General features: G+C 38.4%; 1 protein-coding gene across 1 annotated transcript in view; it reads right to left on the minus strand.

Annotated features, from left to right (window-relative positions):
• The window catches only part of LOC107582113 (neurexin-1a-like), a 189,466-nt gene that overhangs the window by 72,609 nt on the left and 100,933 nt on the right, over positions 1–15,924 (minus strand). Inside the window, exons 12-15 of the mRNA XM_016267851.1 lie at positions 15,111–15,492; positions 14,280–14,470; positions 13,765–13,938; positions 11,768–11,887 (exon numbers count right to left, since the gene is read on the minus strand). Of these exons, the coding sequence (XP_016123337.1) occupies positions 11,768–11,887; positions 13,765–13,938; positions 14,280–14,470; positions 15,111–15,492 (867 nt within the window). The remainder of the gene's footprint in view (positions 1–11,767; positions 11,888–13,764; positions 13,939–14,279; positions 14,471–15,110; positions 15,493–15,924) is intronic.

The following is a 15,924-nucleotide window of genomic DNA, read 5'->3' on the forward strand; positions in this document are numbered from 1 at the left end:
AGAAAAAAAGAGCAGTGACATTGTTGACTACTTCTTACAGGTATTTTTGTCCTCATTTTTTGCAAATAGATAATGCTGTCTCTCCAGGATCTGATTATTTATAGCTTGTTTCTAGCTGTGTTATAGCACCTCACATTCTGCATATCATCTGAAGGACCCAAACATTAGAAACAAGTGGTAACAAGAGTGTTTTTTAACAATGTATTTAAATCTGACCCTAACCGTTGGAGTGGTTTCAGCACACATTTCAGCACCACTTGTTTTATGCATGTCTCAATGTAATGCAAAAGGTCTGTTACTAAAGGATGGAGTATCAGCAAATACATTTTGACTGAAAACAAAAATGTGCAGCAAAGCACTACTGCTCATTTTAAAGGTGAAGATATTAGCCATTCATGACACTGGATATTCACAGAGAAGTTTACAAAGCACAGCAGCAAAAACAGCCTGTTGAACTCTAAGGCACAAGAACATCGCTGACACTGATAACCAGCTCAACCTCCTCAAGTAACATCTCACCCATCCTACACGCCTCACCAGAGCATATCCGCTGATTTTATTCTGCTTCAGTCATATTACTGTTCGCCTTCCATAAATCACAACTCCCCAGTACAGACAGATGCACATAATACTACTTATTGTTTTGGGAAATGGCATCTTTGTTCCTGGAACATTTTCACTGCATTGTCAAGCTTATTCAAAACAACAGCAGGATGCGCTCAATAGTGACCCGTAGAAGATATTAAGCACTCGGTGTCTACAAAATAATGGAACACATTTGGATAAATCACTTCAGGCAAACATTTGATGTCCTTGGAGAAACCTTGTTGCCTTATTTAAAGAGTCAGCAATGATGCTTCATTGTTCACTTATTTGTTTGTAGTTAGACTCAAAAAAATGCACTACTCAATTTATTTTGACAGTTGTGGGGTATAATAATCAGAAGTGCTTCAGGACCAGGCATGCACAGTGGAGTTGTAATCCTTTCCTTATTGTTCACTTCCCTGAACGGGTCTATAATGAGATTTTTATTTATTTATTTTTTTTATGAATGAGTGCTGCTCTACTGAGCCAAATCAGCACAACAGAAAAAGTACTTGCTTTGTATAATGACAGAACATACAGCCTTTAAGACTTTCTTTTTATATTCTTACTAAAGGGAAGTATAGTTTCAGTGCATCAACAGCACATAATGTATTATTCTTGGCATTTAATGAAAGAAACCAATAAATGAGATATATAAAAATAGTCATTATATGTGACTGTCGCTGAATAGTGAAGCAATGGGCTTTTGGACTGTGAGTGTTTACACTGTTTTATATCCACAGCACGAAATCCACTGCATTCAGCTCCATTGAACATAAAAGGAGCAATTTAGTTGTCATTTTCTGTTACTGTTACTGTTGTGTGTGTGTGTGTTATATATATATATATATATATACAATTCAAGTGTTCCATAATGTAAAGCTGTGTTTGTATTCATTAACTCAGTCTGGACTCATTAACTTATCAACTCCAACTTATGAGATGTTATTTTGATTATACTAGTAGCAAGTTTATGTTTTTGGAAAGAAAACTGTGTATGTGTTTCTGCCACTGTAAACCAAATGGCTTATTATTATTATTTTTCCCAGAGAAATTTTGAAGGTTATGTTTAGAGGTTGCATTAGGGTTAGGGAAAGAAAATATCATTAGCATGGTATAAAAACCATTACATTAGACAGACTCCAGTGGAGTGACTTAATTGGTTGATTTGCGATTTCAGCAGGACTGTAAAACACTTCTATCCAATCAGATTACAGCATGTCTAATCCACCCGACACCCTAGCACAACACATTACTCAGAGATGTGTGCATTTGTACAATGAATGTGTGTGTGTGTGTGTGTTTGTGTCAGTCTGTGCAAACAGTCAAATTTAGGACAAAATTGCACATATTCTGACAGTCAGTCATATCATAATTTAGATTTTTAATGCATGAAAACATCATCCCAGCAGACATCAACCCGACACCCTAGCACAACACATTACTCAGAGATGTGTGCATTTGTACAATGAATGTGTGTGTGTGTGTGTTTGTGTCAGTCTGTGCAAACAGTCAAATTTAGGACAAAATTGCACATATTCTGACAGTCAGTCATATCATAATTTAGATTTTTAATGCATGAAAACATCATCCCAGCAGACATCTCAAAACTAATTTCAAACAAATACTAAACCACGTGTGTCATAATTAATGTAATAAACTACATTTATAAGGGAAACTGTGTGAACTGTATAAAAGGACTTCATATCTCTGCCAAAAATCAATTTGACACCAGTTGGAAAGCAAACATAGCTCAGAATTTAGTTTTGAGAACGGATCTAGCATCATTTGTTTGCAGATGCCACATAGTTGGATTTTTTTTTTTTTTTTGCGTCTAATGGCTAAATTTTTTTGGTGCCACTGTGATAAGAGGTCAAAACATCAAAACAGCTCAAATGCTCATATAACTCCCTTCCATCTCAGCCTGGGTTGCATCGTATGACTCTATGGATGTGTTATCTTCTGTTCCAGAGAGAAATGTGCTGATGCAGATACTGAGAGATGAGGCTAGTCTTAGTAAGATCTAGGATCTGAGGTGCTGAACGAGAAACAAATATAGCATTGCAAATGCCCTTTTATGAATTTGAGTTTCACTGTTTACTTTACATGTTTAATGGATTGTGTGTTTATGCTCCATAATGTTACGCTGCTACCCACCATGTCCTAATGGCTACATTTTTTTGGTGCCACTGTGATAAGAGGTCAAAACATCAAAACAGCTCAAATGCTCATATAACTCCCTTCCATCTCAGCCTGGGTTGCATCGTATGACTCTATGGATGTGTTATCATCTGTTCCAAAGAGAAATGCGCTGATGCAGATACTGAGAGATGAGGCTAGTCTTAGTAAGATCTAGGATCCGAGGTGCTGAACGAGAAACAAATATAGCATTGCAAATGCCCTTTTATGAATTTGAGTTTCACTGTTTACTTTACATGTTTAATGGATTGTGTGTTTATGCTCCATAATGTTACGCTGCTACCCACCATGTCCTGCTCGCAGAGACCCAGGTGATCTGTTAATAGTGATAGGCACGATGTGATGGATCTTGCCTCCATGGGTGATGTGTGTTTGACGTGTCCTCGCAGGGGTCTCCGAGGTGGCTGCGATGCCCAGTGAGAGAGCTGTGAGGTACAGGGCGAGGCAGGCAGCTGAGGCCAGACCCCGGATGAGGGTCGTAGAGCAGGACTGCCAGGCCGCCAGCCTCCAGCCACCCAACATCTTCCCAGAGCGAGAGAATGTCAAGACACACGGACGCTCAGCACACCTGTCTGCCCATACTGCTCACTTACACACACCTTCTTAAAGAAGAAGCACTCAAAATCCAGAAATCAGCAAGCCAGGAGAAAGTACACCCAATCTGTGTCTGTTTGTCCTCAGGGATTTAATCTTAAATCCAAGCAGTTTAAGATAAAATCCAATGTTCGATAAAGCAGGAAAGAGTATTTTAATTTATGAACCATAAAATCAGTTACTTCACCGTTACTCCCAGTAGCCTGAAATCACGACAGTGACTGAAACATCCCGCAAAAACACTGGCAGATATCTCCTGAGGTGTCAGCACATGCAAGAAATCAGGCGTTTTCTGAATTCGAAGGCGTTCTCTGAAATCAGAATTTCTGCTGTTTTTCGGCTGAATATTGTCTTCAGTCTTTCTTTTAGGAGGAGAAATCCCAAGAAATCCATCCACAGCTGGCTGAGAGCCTCCAACAGATGGTGAGAGCTTCATTTACACTCTTTCCCGAGGACAACGTTTCTTGTTCTCCATGGAGAGAGCGATCTCCCCACACACCTGCGCAAGCTGCGTTTCCAGCCACAAGACATCCACAGAGCAGCTCCAGAGGCTGTGCGAGAGAGAGAGTAAGCGGTCGGAGGGAAAAAAAGGGGAGGAAGAGAAGAAAAGAGAGGGAGGGGGAGCGCTAGCGGTGGAATCAGGGCGCGAGAGCACTATGCAAATGTTCAGCCAAAACACAGCAAACACTGCAGACAAACACACTGCATAGATGGAGAAACTGGGATGTGTGCTTTGCTGTTTTCTGTAGGCTATATTCCCATCACTCTGTTGTAAAAAAAATCATATTAAAATCATAAATATCTCACTTTCCTCTGGCACCTCCAATTAAGGCTATTTTATCTCTCCGAGTCTGGATTCATCCTTCTCTCTTCCTGTAAGTAGAGCAAGGATTTTCTTTGGAGACACTTCTTGCTCGCTCCAACTTGAAAGAGACTTTGTGCCATACGTCAACTGTCTCTCCAGATGCTCCATCTGCTGCCCAACACCAGGTGACGTCAGTAGCAGCGAGCGCACGGCATCTGCACTGCACATAAAGAGCCGTCTGTGCAGGCCCACTTGGCCCCCGAGTGTCGTCCTTTGGGAGGAAGTTGCTCATTCAACCACCAGGAAAAAGAAGCACACACAAAGAAAAGGGCTGATAAATGTGGATTTGTGTGCAGGCATGTCTCCCTGTGCAGATGTGACCGGTGCCGATGAAAGCAAAGCTCTCAGTTGCAGTTTTTTTAATACAAACTGGTGCCCTGAATGTAATTGCACTGTGCAGCAAGGGGAAGAACTCATTTATTTGTTTGGGAATTGAGAAGTGTTTGGTTGTGTTTACAGTATACATCTATACTCACGCATTCATTAGACGTATGTAAACGTGACACTATGAATGTGTGCAATCTGATTGAGAAAGTAGTTGGATTCTACAGTTTACATGGCTAAAATTTTTACTTGTAATCAGATTACGATTATTTAAGATCTACTTTAATCAAATACAGATCAAGCTCAGATGGATTTTTTGAGGTAATTACTTGAGCAATCAGTCTGATTGCAAACAGATTATTTGCACATAAACATAGCCAGTGTGAGGAAGTTCACAAGGAAATTCTCACCCGTCCTTAATCTGAGGCATGATGAATGCTTCTATGACCTCCAGGAACCTTCATAACCACTGAAAGTGATCTGGTAGACCACTGATTAGCTGCGTTTCCACTGTTGAAAAGCAAGGGTGCGCGTGCATCCCTGGGCCTGGGGATGCTCGGATATATATAAATATTTCATTTATATATTTAAGCATTATAATAAACATACACTATTCATATAAAAAATACCAGAGATCATTTGAAGAACAAAGGAAAATCACATATGGTCATAATCATTTATTTATTTGGCTTCATATCATCATCTGTCGTTATGTCTGTCTCTGTTGATACTGGACTGATACTGATATTTTAATGATTATTTAATGTAAGCATATGAGATATGCACGCTTTTTGGACTAATGGAGTTTTGTGCACTCCTGTGATCACAAATAACAGAAATAGATGCGAGCGAATAACATGCTTACTTTTTATTTGAAATAATGATAAATACCAGTTTGATTCACCACGATTGATGTACACTCCTGAATAATGTATAAAGATGTTTGGTAACACTTTACTTGAAGGGGTGTGCATAAGACTGACATGACACATGCATAATAATGACATGACACACGTCATGAATATGAAGGAGGTTGCATGCATGTTTATGACACCTGTCATTAAGTGTCATTCGCTCAGTTATGTAATTTTTAATGCAAATATGACATTATTTGACCTAACCCTAACCTAACCCTACCCCTAACCATAGACCATAACAAAGACATCTCAAGCAATGTCATCTTTGCATTAAAAATGACATAACTGAGTGAATGACACTTAATGACAGTTGTCATAAACATGCATAAAACACCTTCATATTCATGACATGTGTCATGTCATGATTATGTAGGTGTCATGTCATGATTATGTAGATGTCATGTCATGATTATGAAGGTGTCATGTCAGTCTTATGCACACCCCTTCAAGTAAAGTGTAACCAGATGTTTTTTAATTTATTAATGTCACTTTTTTTCTTAAATCAGTGGTCAAATAGCAATGCTAAATTAAGTTAAAGTTAAATATTTATGTAAAGACCATAGGAAGCAAACTATCGAATGCATGTGCTCAGTAACACATAATATGATAAAAATGAGAGATGCGATCTACATTAACCAGAAGTGGCTGACGAACACAGGAAGGCAAATACAGTAAAGTGCGTCTTCATGTCTATCAGCACAGGGCTTTTCCACCACTATTGGCTTTAAAAACTCATGTACTCAATCTGTTTATTTACCTTTGATCTTACATTTGTCTAATTACACCTGGTTATTCAGTCATTTAATACTTCTGCCCATGCAGCATCAACACTCCAGTCCTTCAAGTAGGTGTTTTATCTGGAGTAAATCATTGAGAGAGTTTAAAGTCGTTAACTAACAAAGACCTGAAGTACAAGATACACGAGAGCAACTCCAGCATGAAGGCTGCAGAAAGACAGGCTGTCAGTTTATCAGGAAGTGCTGTGTGTGCTTCACGCGAGTGCCCTCAAGTGGTGACAGAGCATGCAGCAGTGCTGTAACACACTGAGACTGGCAGATGTTAAATTAAAGCAATAAGCCCCAAGAAGCCGTGGTTTACAGTGAATTTATAACAGCTAAGTGGCGTTGTTAGGCACGACGTTGAAGCGGAGTTATTCCATATACGTAGTACGGTTTCACAAAATGAAACAGAGCAAATAAAGTGTAATGATATTAATAAAAACAGTATTCTTCCACCAGGTGTGTGTTTGTAGAGTAATTTACAACAGCTTCGAAAGTGGCTCAGCCAATCAGAATCAAGCACCGGAACCAGGGCTTAATTTGTGTCGGAACAAGCCGGTTCCTGATCCGGCACCTCCGAATTTGTCCGAAATCTGATCCGGCACCTATCCCCTCCTCACGTGCCAATGAAAGACGTTTGTGTTGACCTATAGCGTGCATATATTTCATGAAAGAAACTTCTATTATGAGCAGGCTTGCCTAGCATCTACATTTGAAACAACAAACTTGAGATGCGACGTGGCTGCTCTCACAAACCCGAATGCACGGATCCAATACTGATACATGCGTGTTCTTTCTCAGATGTTCACATTTAGTTAAGCCAAAAAACCGACTGTGCTTACGAGGATAATCACCAGGACAGCCATTTTGACGTCATTGTTTGTGTGTATTTGGCGATATGCGCGCTATGGATGTGACTGTGAGCGCATCCCCCTTTGGGCCACGCGAGTATCGAATGGCTTAAACTTAAAAAGATGTGCAAATGATACAGTTTTGTGACGATGCAACAATGACTCGATTAGGCTAGTGACAATTCTGTCGACTGTCCCGAAACCCGAGCAAAAGTCTTGTATCGCAGCGTGCAGTAGTGCAGACGAGATGCGCTGTTGTGAAGCCGCTTCGAGAAGACGCGGTACAGCTGAATAACTCACGCTGTTTTCAAATGACTGATTTACGGTGGCCGTGAAGTGCAAAACAAATCACAATTCTGAAAACAAAATAACAAATTACAAACGCAAATGCAAGTCTAAAAAACTAATTAACAAGTCAGGAAACACAACGACAAACCAGACAAACCAGAAGAGGTAGGTAAAGTTTGAGAAAGTATACTACTAGTTGCAAATAGTGGCAATTATCTGCACTTCAGTATTGTAGTACATTATAAAACAGTATGCAGTGATAACGTATTGAGTGTAAATTATCATTTTAATTTTAATTATTAAATGGATGCCACCTTATTGGTACAATAAAGCCCTCCCTACACCTACCCGATACTTTATTTTCAACTTTTTTATTATTTCCTTAATTTTTATTGAAAACAAATGCCTTTACGATGTGATATGAGATTTGAAAAGGGAGGGAAAAAAAGTTTGGCAAATGGCGGGATCGAACCCGGGACGATCGCGTCAAAAAGCCAACGACAAGCACTTATCTATCTGCGTCACTGGAGCTGATGATATACAGCCACTTTTAACTAAATGTAAATATACACTCCATATTTTTTATTCCAGAGTAAGGGCAATTCATACAATACATTTAAACTGAGCTACTTTAATACCATCTCCGAACTTTCTACCACGACTCTGCTGTTCTTCGGCTGGTTCTTCTCTGTATACGGTGATTGACAGATGTCTCGTCCAGTCAGCGGTGAGTAATCCCAAACCAATGGCGCTGTCTCAAACTATACCTACCTCTTCCGGTTTGTCTGATTTGTCCTTGTGTTTTCTGACTTGTTATAATGTTTTCTGAATTGTTATTTTGTTTTTTAGACTTGCATTTGCGTTTGTAATTTGTTATTTTGTTTTCAGAATTGTGATTTGCTTTGCACTTCTCTGCCACCGTACTGATTTAATCTGATAGTATGTGGATTTATTTACTCATATAACCTACATGCTCTATTGAATATGTTTGCAGGAATTTCCCTCATTATAATCTCGAAAGCAAATGAACCATAATTCTATTATACAGAGATTTAAGAGAAAAAAAAATCCATGACTTTTCCAAAACTTTTCCAGGCCTGGAAATGGCTGTTTTAAAATTTCATGACTTTTCAGTTTTTTTCATGACCGTAAGAAGATGCACGCTGTTAATCACGTAAGCTAGTCCTCCATTGCGCGAATACTCCGTTACCTCTCCCTCCTTTAATCATGCTGGATCCACTTTGTTCCGGGACCTCGCGATTTACAAATGAAGCACTGACCAGAACTATGCGGAACTATCTTCAGTGCGGAAGTAAGCCTATGGGTGAGACTTCCGGTTCATTAGCCGCTATAAGGAAATAACGAGAAGAATAACAACGTGCAGTAAACGGTAAAACTGTTTGCACTACAAACCAGTGTGTTCATAATTAAAATAATACATTAAAATAATATGGTAAGACACACAAATTTTCAATATCAAGCAGCAAAAGGAGCGGTTCAGTACAGCCAGTGTTGGGAAGGTTACTTTGGAAATGTAATAGATTACAGATTACAAGTTACCCCATCTAAAATGTAATAGTAGTCTAACCTTTTCAATGACTTTATTAAAGTAATGTAACTGATTACTTTTTGATTACATTTCTAAATTTCTAATGCATGTTTATTTGCAACTGTTAATCATTTTCAAACATTTAGACAATGCAGGGTTAACCTTACAGTAGTGCTCAACACTGTCAGACTTTCAAAATCCTTCATAATTTGAATTAAGATGATCAAATTTGGACACATCCACCGCAAAATCAGACGTTAGTACCGCCTTTTACTTTGAGATTGATCTGAAGTTCAATGCAGATTTAAAATCATAAGAAATAGTTAATAGATAAGAAATCACTGCATCTAACAATAGTTAATTAAAAAATAATAATAAATAAAAGCATATACATCAACTCAAATATGGTTATCTAATAAGCATGTGTCCTATTCTGTGCACTAAACTCCTGAAACATTGGTGTCTCTTTGTATATGACATGATGATAGTTTTCTCAAAATAAGTAAAATGCTCATGAAGTGACTCAGAGCAGTTCTAGAGATTATGTTTATGTGTTCATGTACTCATATATTGAGGCGGCAGAGGCTGAAAACACTGCAAGCTTCACTAGGTCTATGTATTGTAAATGAAACCGCATGTCTGCACCATTAATTTCCACGAGGGGCGGACCGGGAAAAAAAATCTGGCCGGGAAATCTCACAACCCTATTTTTTGTATGGACCTCACATAAAAAAGGATTAAGTTGGGGATTAATAATTGAAAGTTCTCTCCTGAACTGCACCTTCACTTCCATTTTTCTTTTCAGTCTCTTTATTTTGCCCTGATATCTATCTCTCTCATGAAAACTCGAGATTGAACAAAACTATACTTTCTAAATTGTCTACATGTCAAAATTAGTGCATCACTACAATATCTTTATAGAAAAATCCTAATACTGAACATGAGTCATGTTTTTTCCTTACAAAAAGTAACCATGCTTTTATTATATTAAAAGTACAGTAAACATGTTTTTATTTTTTTGGCCAACGGATTACCATTTGTATTTATTTTTATTACAAATGCCATGGTTAAACTATGGTTAGTGTAGCAAAAAAACATGGTTAATTTGTGGTTACCATGGTTTAGCAATAGTAACCATTGTCTTTGGATTTATAGTAAAATCATCGTTAATTTTCGTAAGGGTTGTGTTGTTGTCTGCCCTAGCTCCCCTAAACCTATTATAAAATGATTACTTGTCTGCTAAATGACTACTGTAACATTACAATAGATAATTATGATGTCCTTTATACAGTATTTTGAGTGATGGCTGATGAGCAATGGGCTGCTGCTGCTTAACTAAGTAAACAAAGACAAAACTACAATAGCATATTTACAGATGAAACTGACCTGCACTTGAAACCCTGAACAGTAGTGTTGCTTCTCTGCTCCACCTGTGCGCTTCCACAGTCCTCTCCATTCTCTCTCTCGCATTGATTACTCTGATCCAAACTGGGAATTGTCCCGGTTCTCCCGATGGTCAGTCCGCGCCTGATTTCCACAGACATGCAGAACGTGAAGGATTCATATATTGTCTTTTCGCGGCTTAATATTCACAGACACTAATCCATATCACGTTTTGATTCAAGTGCACTGACCTACTTTTGATTTATTCGTCCAAAATGTGGCATATTCTGTCCGCGTTAGGCTCTAGGAATTCTGTTTTTATGACTGGGTTCTAGGAACCAGTCTGTGTTTTCTGCATCGTGGAAATTATAGGGCCGTATGTCTCAGAGTAGTCAGTGCAATTTGGGAAAGAAATCAATTAAATCTGTATGTGGATGTGTGTAAATATTCAAATGTAATCCCCTTTGTAATCGTTAACATTTTCATAAGTAACTGTAATTTAATTACACAGTTTTTCTTAGTAACTGTAACTGATTACAGTTACATTTATTTTGTAATTAAATTACGTAACGCCGTTACATGTAACTAATTACTCCCCAACACCGAGTACAGCTAAAAATAGCTGGACGCGGATGAGACCGGAAGCTAGACCCATAGAATTTACAAATGGCCGCACCCATTTTTACGGCAAGAAAGAAGGTGGATAAGTGACTTATCCTTGCCATTTTCCTTGCCAAGACAAGACTCTCAGAGTTCCTTTAAATCTTACAAACAATATTTGGTATAGTAGGGAATAGTAAAAAAAAGATAGGGTACCAGAGAGAAAGTATTAAAATTGCACAAAAACACTGAACAAATCAATCCATGAATCTATAAATCAATCAGCAATGGTAAAGACAAAAATGCTAAAGAAATATACCAAGTCCAAAATTATGTCGTAATACAATTCATTGTGTTTTGAGCACATACATTTGTTAAAAGGAGATGGAATAGATCAAACTAAAACTGAACTAGAGAATACAAGTAACAAAATAAGCTTCCAATTATTTATTTTCAATCTTCATAAAACATGACAGATCAGATGACGGTTTAGGACAGCACCAATCACAGCCATGTTCATTTCCAAATGCCAAAACACATCACCTACCATTGTACAGCACACACCTATTACAAATAAAGATTACACGCACACAGACATACACACAACCCCACAAACATCATATGACAATCTCAGCACACTTTACCCACAGATGTCAAGCACTGAATAGGGCCTACACACACCCAAATATATTTAACAGCATGGACATGCTCACCTCATCATTATGACCCTGCTGAACCACTATTGTTAAGTATGATTTCAGTGTTACAGCACCACACATCAACCAGGCTTCCTGATGCACTTTTTAAAACAGGATGCAAAAATTCTGACTTACCATCATTACACAGAGGTCCTCCGTATGTGGTCATGCTGCAGTCGCAGGTGAAGCCCTCCCACTGCTGAATACAAACTCCCTGATTAGCACACGAATCCTCCTGACAGGTAGTGCTGGGTCCTGCAGGAACATCGTCATCATGAGCATCAGAGAGAGACACCACCAGAGCCAAGTTATCTCTACACTACTCACTATGTCATATGCTTCTAACACTGTTATTATTGCTCTCACTCATGAGGGGGACACTCACACCACAAAATCAGTTTTCTTGTGTCTAACCCAGTCGTTCTGCCACTGCACATTACATACATGACTGTAAATATATAATGTTTACTAGAAATGTATTTGTCAGTTGGATGATTTACAGAATGCTATTATAATGTTTCTGTCAAATCCTAGGCTTACTGTGGTGCAATTTGAAAACATTGGTATAACTGTCTTTTTAATTATATATATATATATATATTTTGTACTGTGAGGTTTATTGTTTGTTGAGTGAGTGAATGAATGTAGCAGTCAAGGCATTATATCTAGCCATCCACTGTCTGGTTGAATCAGACAAAATGACAGAAGAAACCAGTCCAACATCCAGTAGCATGAAGACACTCGGTTTATCTTTTGAATGCCCTACAAAATGCTGTTCACTACAAAGACTTCCTCCATAAAGGATGCACCTGTGTATCCTCACTGAAGCTACTCAGGATGAGTCCTTTGCCCTATATCCTCTCATTCTCATGGTAAAATTAGACAACTTGCACATCATTCATCATAGCAGAGTTATATCGGTTTCTGGGTCACAGGCTGAGATGGAGAGTGATTTTCACGAGGGCATTGAGAAGCACCCTCTGTCTACACTTCACATTCTTCTGCATCTAATTTCCATTAAAAGCAATCAACCACAGTTCAGATTTATTTAGAGGCGGGGTTATCTGAGACGTACATTATTAGCAGATTTTAAAATGGGGCAGCTGTCTCAAGCAAAACTTGATCAAAGATTTGAAGTTATTAATCTTGTAAACTTTTAATTAATTATTACAAAAGCGCTCTGCTTGGTTCCCTGTAACCAATAAAGCACTTGCTTTATTAATTTGTATTATGAAATTCTTAATTAACAATGTAAGGGCAGCTCCCTTGTGCGTAATCCTGTCACATTGTGAGCAAGGATATTCCAATTGATCCTAAACATTTCTCTTCGAATCCTCCACCTTGCTTCCTTTCCTTATATTCTGCCCTTGAATCTTACGAGGGAGAAGAAAGGACACAGAGAAAGCAAATGAGGATGCATCAATAATGAAATGAGAAGCACCAGATACTGTATGAGGACAACGCAGCTGCCAAGACAAAGGTCAACATGTCATTTATGTAAAGCAGGAGGTGTGATGAAAACAGTATGAAATATTCATGTTGTTTGGGGTATAACACTGTGTATGAAAAGTAGATTTCATGCAGCAACAGCAGAAATTATGCTATCCATTCAAAAGTGTTGCCAGCAGATGCTGAAAACTGCTGCATATGCGCGAGACAATAAACGTCTACAACATGACAGCTACAACAAATCTTTTGACATCAGCAACAATACTAGGAGTGAAATGATCACCACAGTAAACTTAGTAAACCAGTAAAGGTAAATGTTAATAATAAACTGAAAATAGCATTCATTCATTTACTTACACCTAAAGCTATTTGCTCTTAGTGCAAATGGCCACTCTTTTTGATAAGGCTAAATATTTCCTATATTAATGGCATGTTCAAAATGTAAATTCTCTTTTCATCCTGTCTTTATAGAAGCTTACTTATTTATGTTATGTTAAATATGTACAGTATGTAGCCTATGTTGTATATTACAATATGAAAATATGTATAGTTCAATATTCTTTCAATTAATATGTAACAAGTCTTGCATAATAAAAAAAAATAAAACAACCATACAGGGTGATCAGATCTTGTATCATCAATAATTAAATGATCCTATTGAAAAGTAAGAAATGTGTTGTCACCTTCACATCCTCTCTCAATCTGTCCAACACAGACCAGCGCTTCAGACATCAGGTCTGGCAAACGGCCGTTTAGATCCACAGATGCCAGACAGCCTTGAAATCCTTCTTTTGCATGAACTAACTTGGGCAACTCTTTGTAGATCTCCTCAGGAACGCCACCAATATAAAGATCACCTGCAAACAGAGCCATAAAAAAAGAAAAGGAAAAAAAAGCTGCTTACTGACAGTAAGTACAGTAGTTGTTGTAGTAGGTATGTTTATTTACTGGGACTGGTTAAGGGATCTGGTCGTCCCAAATAAGGCATTCATTTGTGCATTAGAAGTACTAATAAACAGCCAATATGCTAGTAATATGCATGCTAATAAGCAACTAGTTAGTAGTGAATAGTGTTCCATAATCTAGTGTTACCAAATTATTTTTAATCCATAAAACACTATATCATCACCTTTGTAACAAAAAAAGGCAGCAGAGCAGGGTTATTGGCAGGTTAAAATACTATTAATGTGTAATTTACCTTTTAAGTCAAGATTTTTGGCCCCAACGGTGGTCTGGGTGGCGATTTTGGTGTCGATTTTGACAGTGTGCAGGTTATTTGTGTCTCTGGAGATGATGACGTTGTGCCATTGGTTGTCATTAAGAGGCTTGTTTGAGTTTCCTTTGATGAGATAAGCACCGTTTCCCAAGTCTGAGATGTAATGCAGGTAGCTAAACAAAGATATCATGAAATAAAATGAAATGTACCACACATGCAAATACAGAAGATTTAGATAATAATTAAATATGTATTGTAATAAATGTACTGTAAAAAAAAAAGTCCACTAGTAGGTGCAAGCTAAATACAGTTTAGTTTCAGTTCCCCATAGGGACGAAAAATCACAAATAAGATATTTTTTATATCTCAGTTGTTTTCCTCAGACAGAGATTTGATTACATGAAGAAATGTTACTGAAAGAGAGAGAGAGAGAAAATCTTTCCTCAAGAGATTTTGAAGAAATCCCTCAAGTTGTGAGCAATCACAAATCAGAGATCTCAATATGAATTAAAATATTTCTTATCAAATTCTTCCGAAATTGAAGTAATAGCTATGCCATCAACTATATTACAAGCTTTTACATTTGTAATGTTTCTATACTCAGCTTAATACTTTCTCAATGTCTCTGTCTCAGTGTCTTTATTATCTAAATGCAAACCTCTGACAAATAAAATCACATTTTCTAAAATAAATAAATAAAAGTGTTTTTTTCCCCATTTGCAAGGATATAATATATTTTGATAGGGAAAGAAGTTGTTGAATGAACAACTCATAACAGCATCTGACTGTAATGTCTGTCTCTCCATAACGTACCCCTTAACCAGCTCTACAGCGATGAAGTCATTTCCATCTCCACTGTTGAACAGGATGAGTCCATCTGATGAGGTGGTCTTGAACTGGAAGAACAGGTGCATGGAGTAGTATGCCTGCAGCGCGCTCAGAGACAGATAGCTTGAGCAGGACCTGAAGGTCAGTGGATCGGCAATGATGTTCTTGAATCCGATCATGGCGTTGACTTCGCAGTAGTCGATGTCTCCGTTTATGCAGAGGTCGATGTACGGCTGGCCGTTAAACGTCAGGCTCTGGAGTTGCCCAATGAAGTTGGAGGGTGTGATGGGCAGGTAGCGTTTCTCTGTAATGATCCCCGTCTCAATGTTATGAAACTCCAGCTGTGTGTGGTCACCTGGTATCTCTCCTGTTTCATGGCAGAGTGTTGAGAACAATGTAAGGTTAATTTCATGTATATCATAAATAGGCCAGTTCATATTATCCCAACAATCTCCAACTAGATCTGTCCTCTCATCTACTCTGTGTGTTGGAGTCAGGCAGCTCCTCCACACACACACACACACACTCACACTCACACACGCACACGCACACGCACACGCACACACTCACACTCACACACACGCACACACACACACACACACACACACACACACACACACACACACACTCGCACACGCGCACGCACTCACACTCACACTCACACTCACACTCACACTCACACTCACACACACACGCACACACACGCACACACACTCACACACACACACACACACACACACACACACACACACACTCACTCACACTCTCACTCTCACACACACACACACACACACACACA

This window comes from Sinocyclocheilus grahami, unplaced genomic scaffold (assembly GCF_001515645.1).
Source record: "Sinocyclocheilus grahami isolate Dianchi unplaced genomic scaffold, SAMN03320097.WGS_v1.1 scaffold40.1, whole genome shotgun sequence".
Lineage (NCBI taxonomy): Eukaryota > Metazoa > Chordata > Actinopteri > Cypriniformes > Cyprinidae > Sinocyclocheilus > Sinocyclocheilus grahami.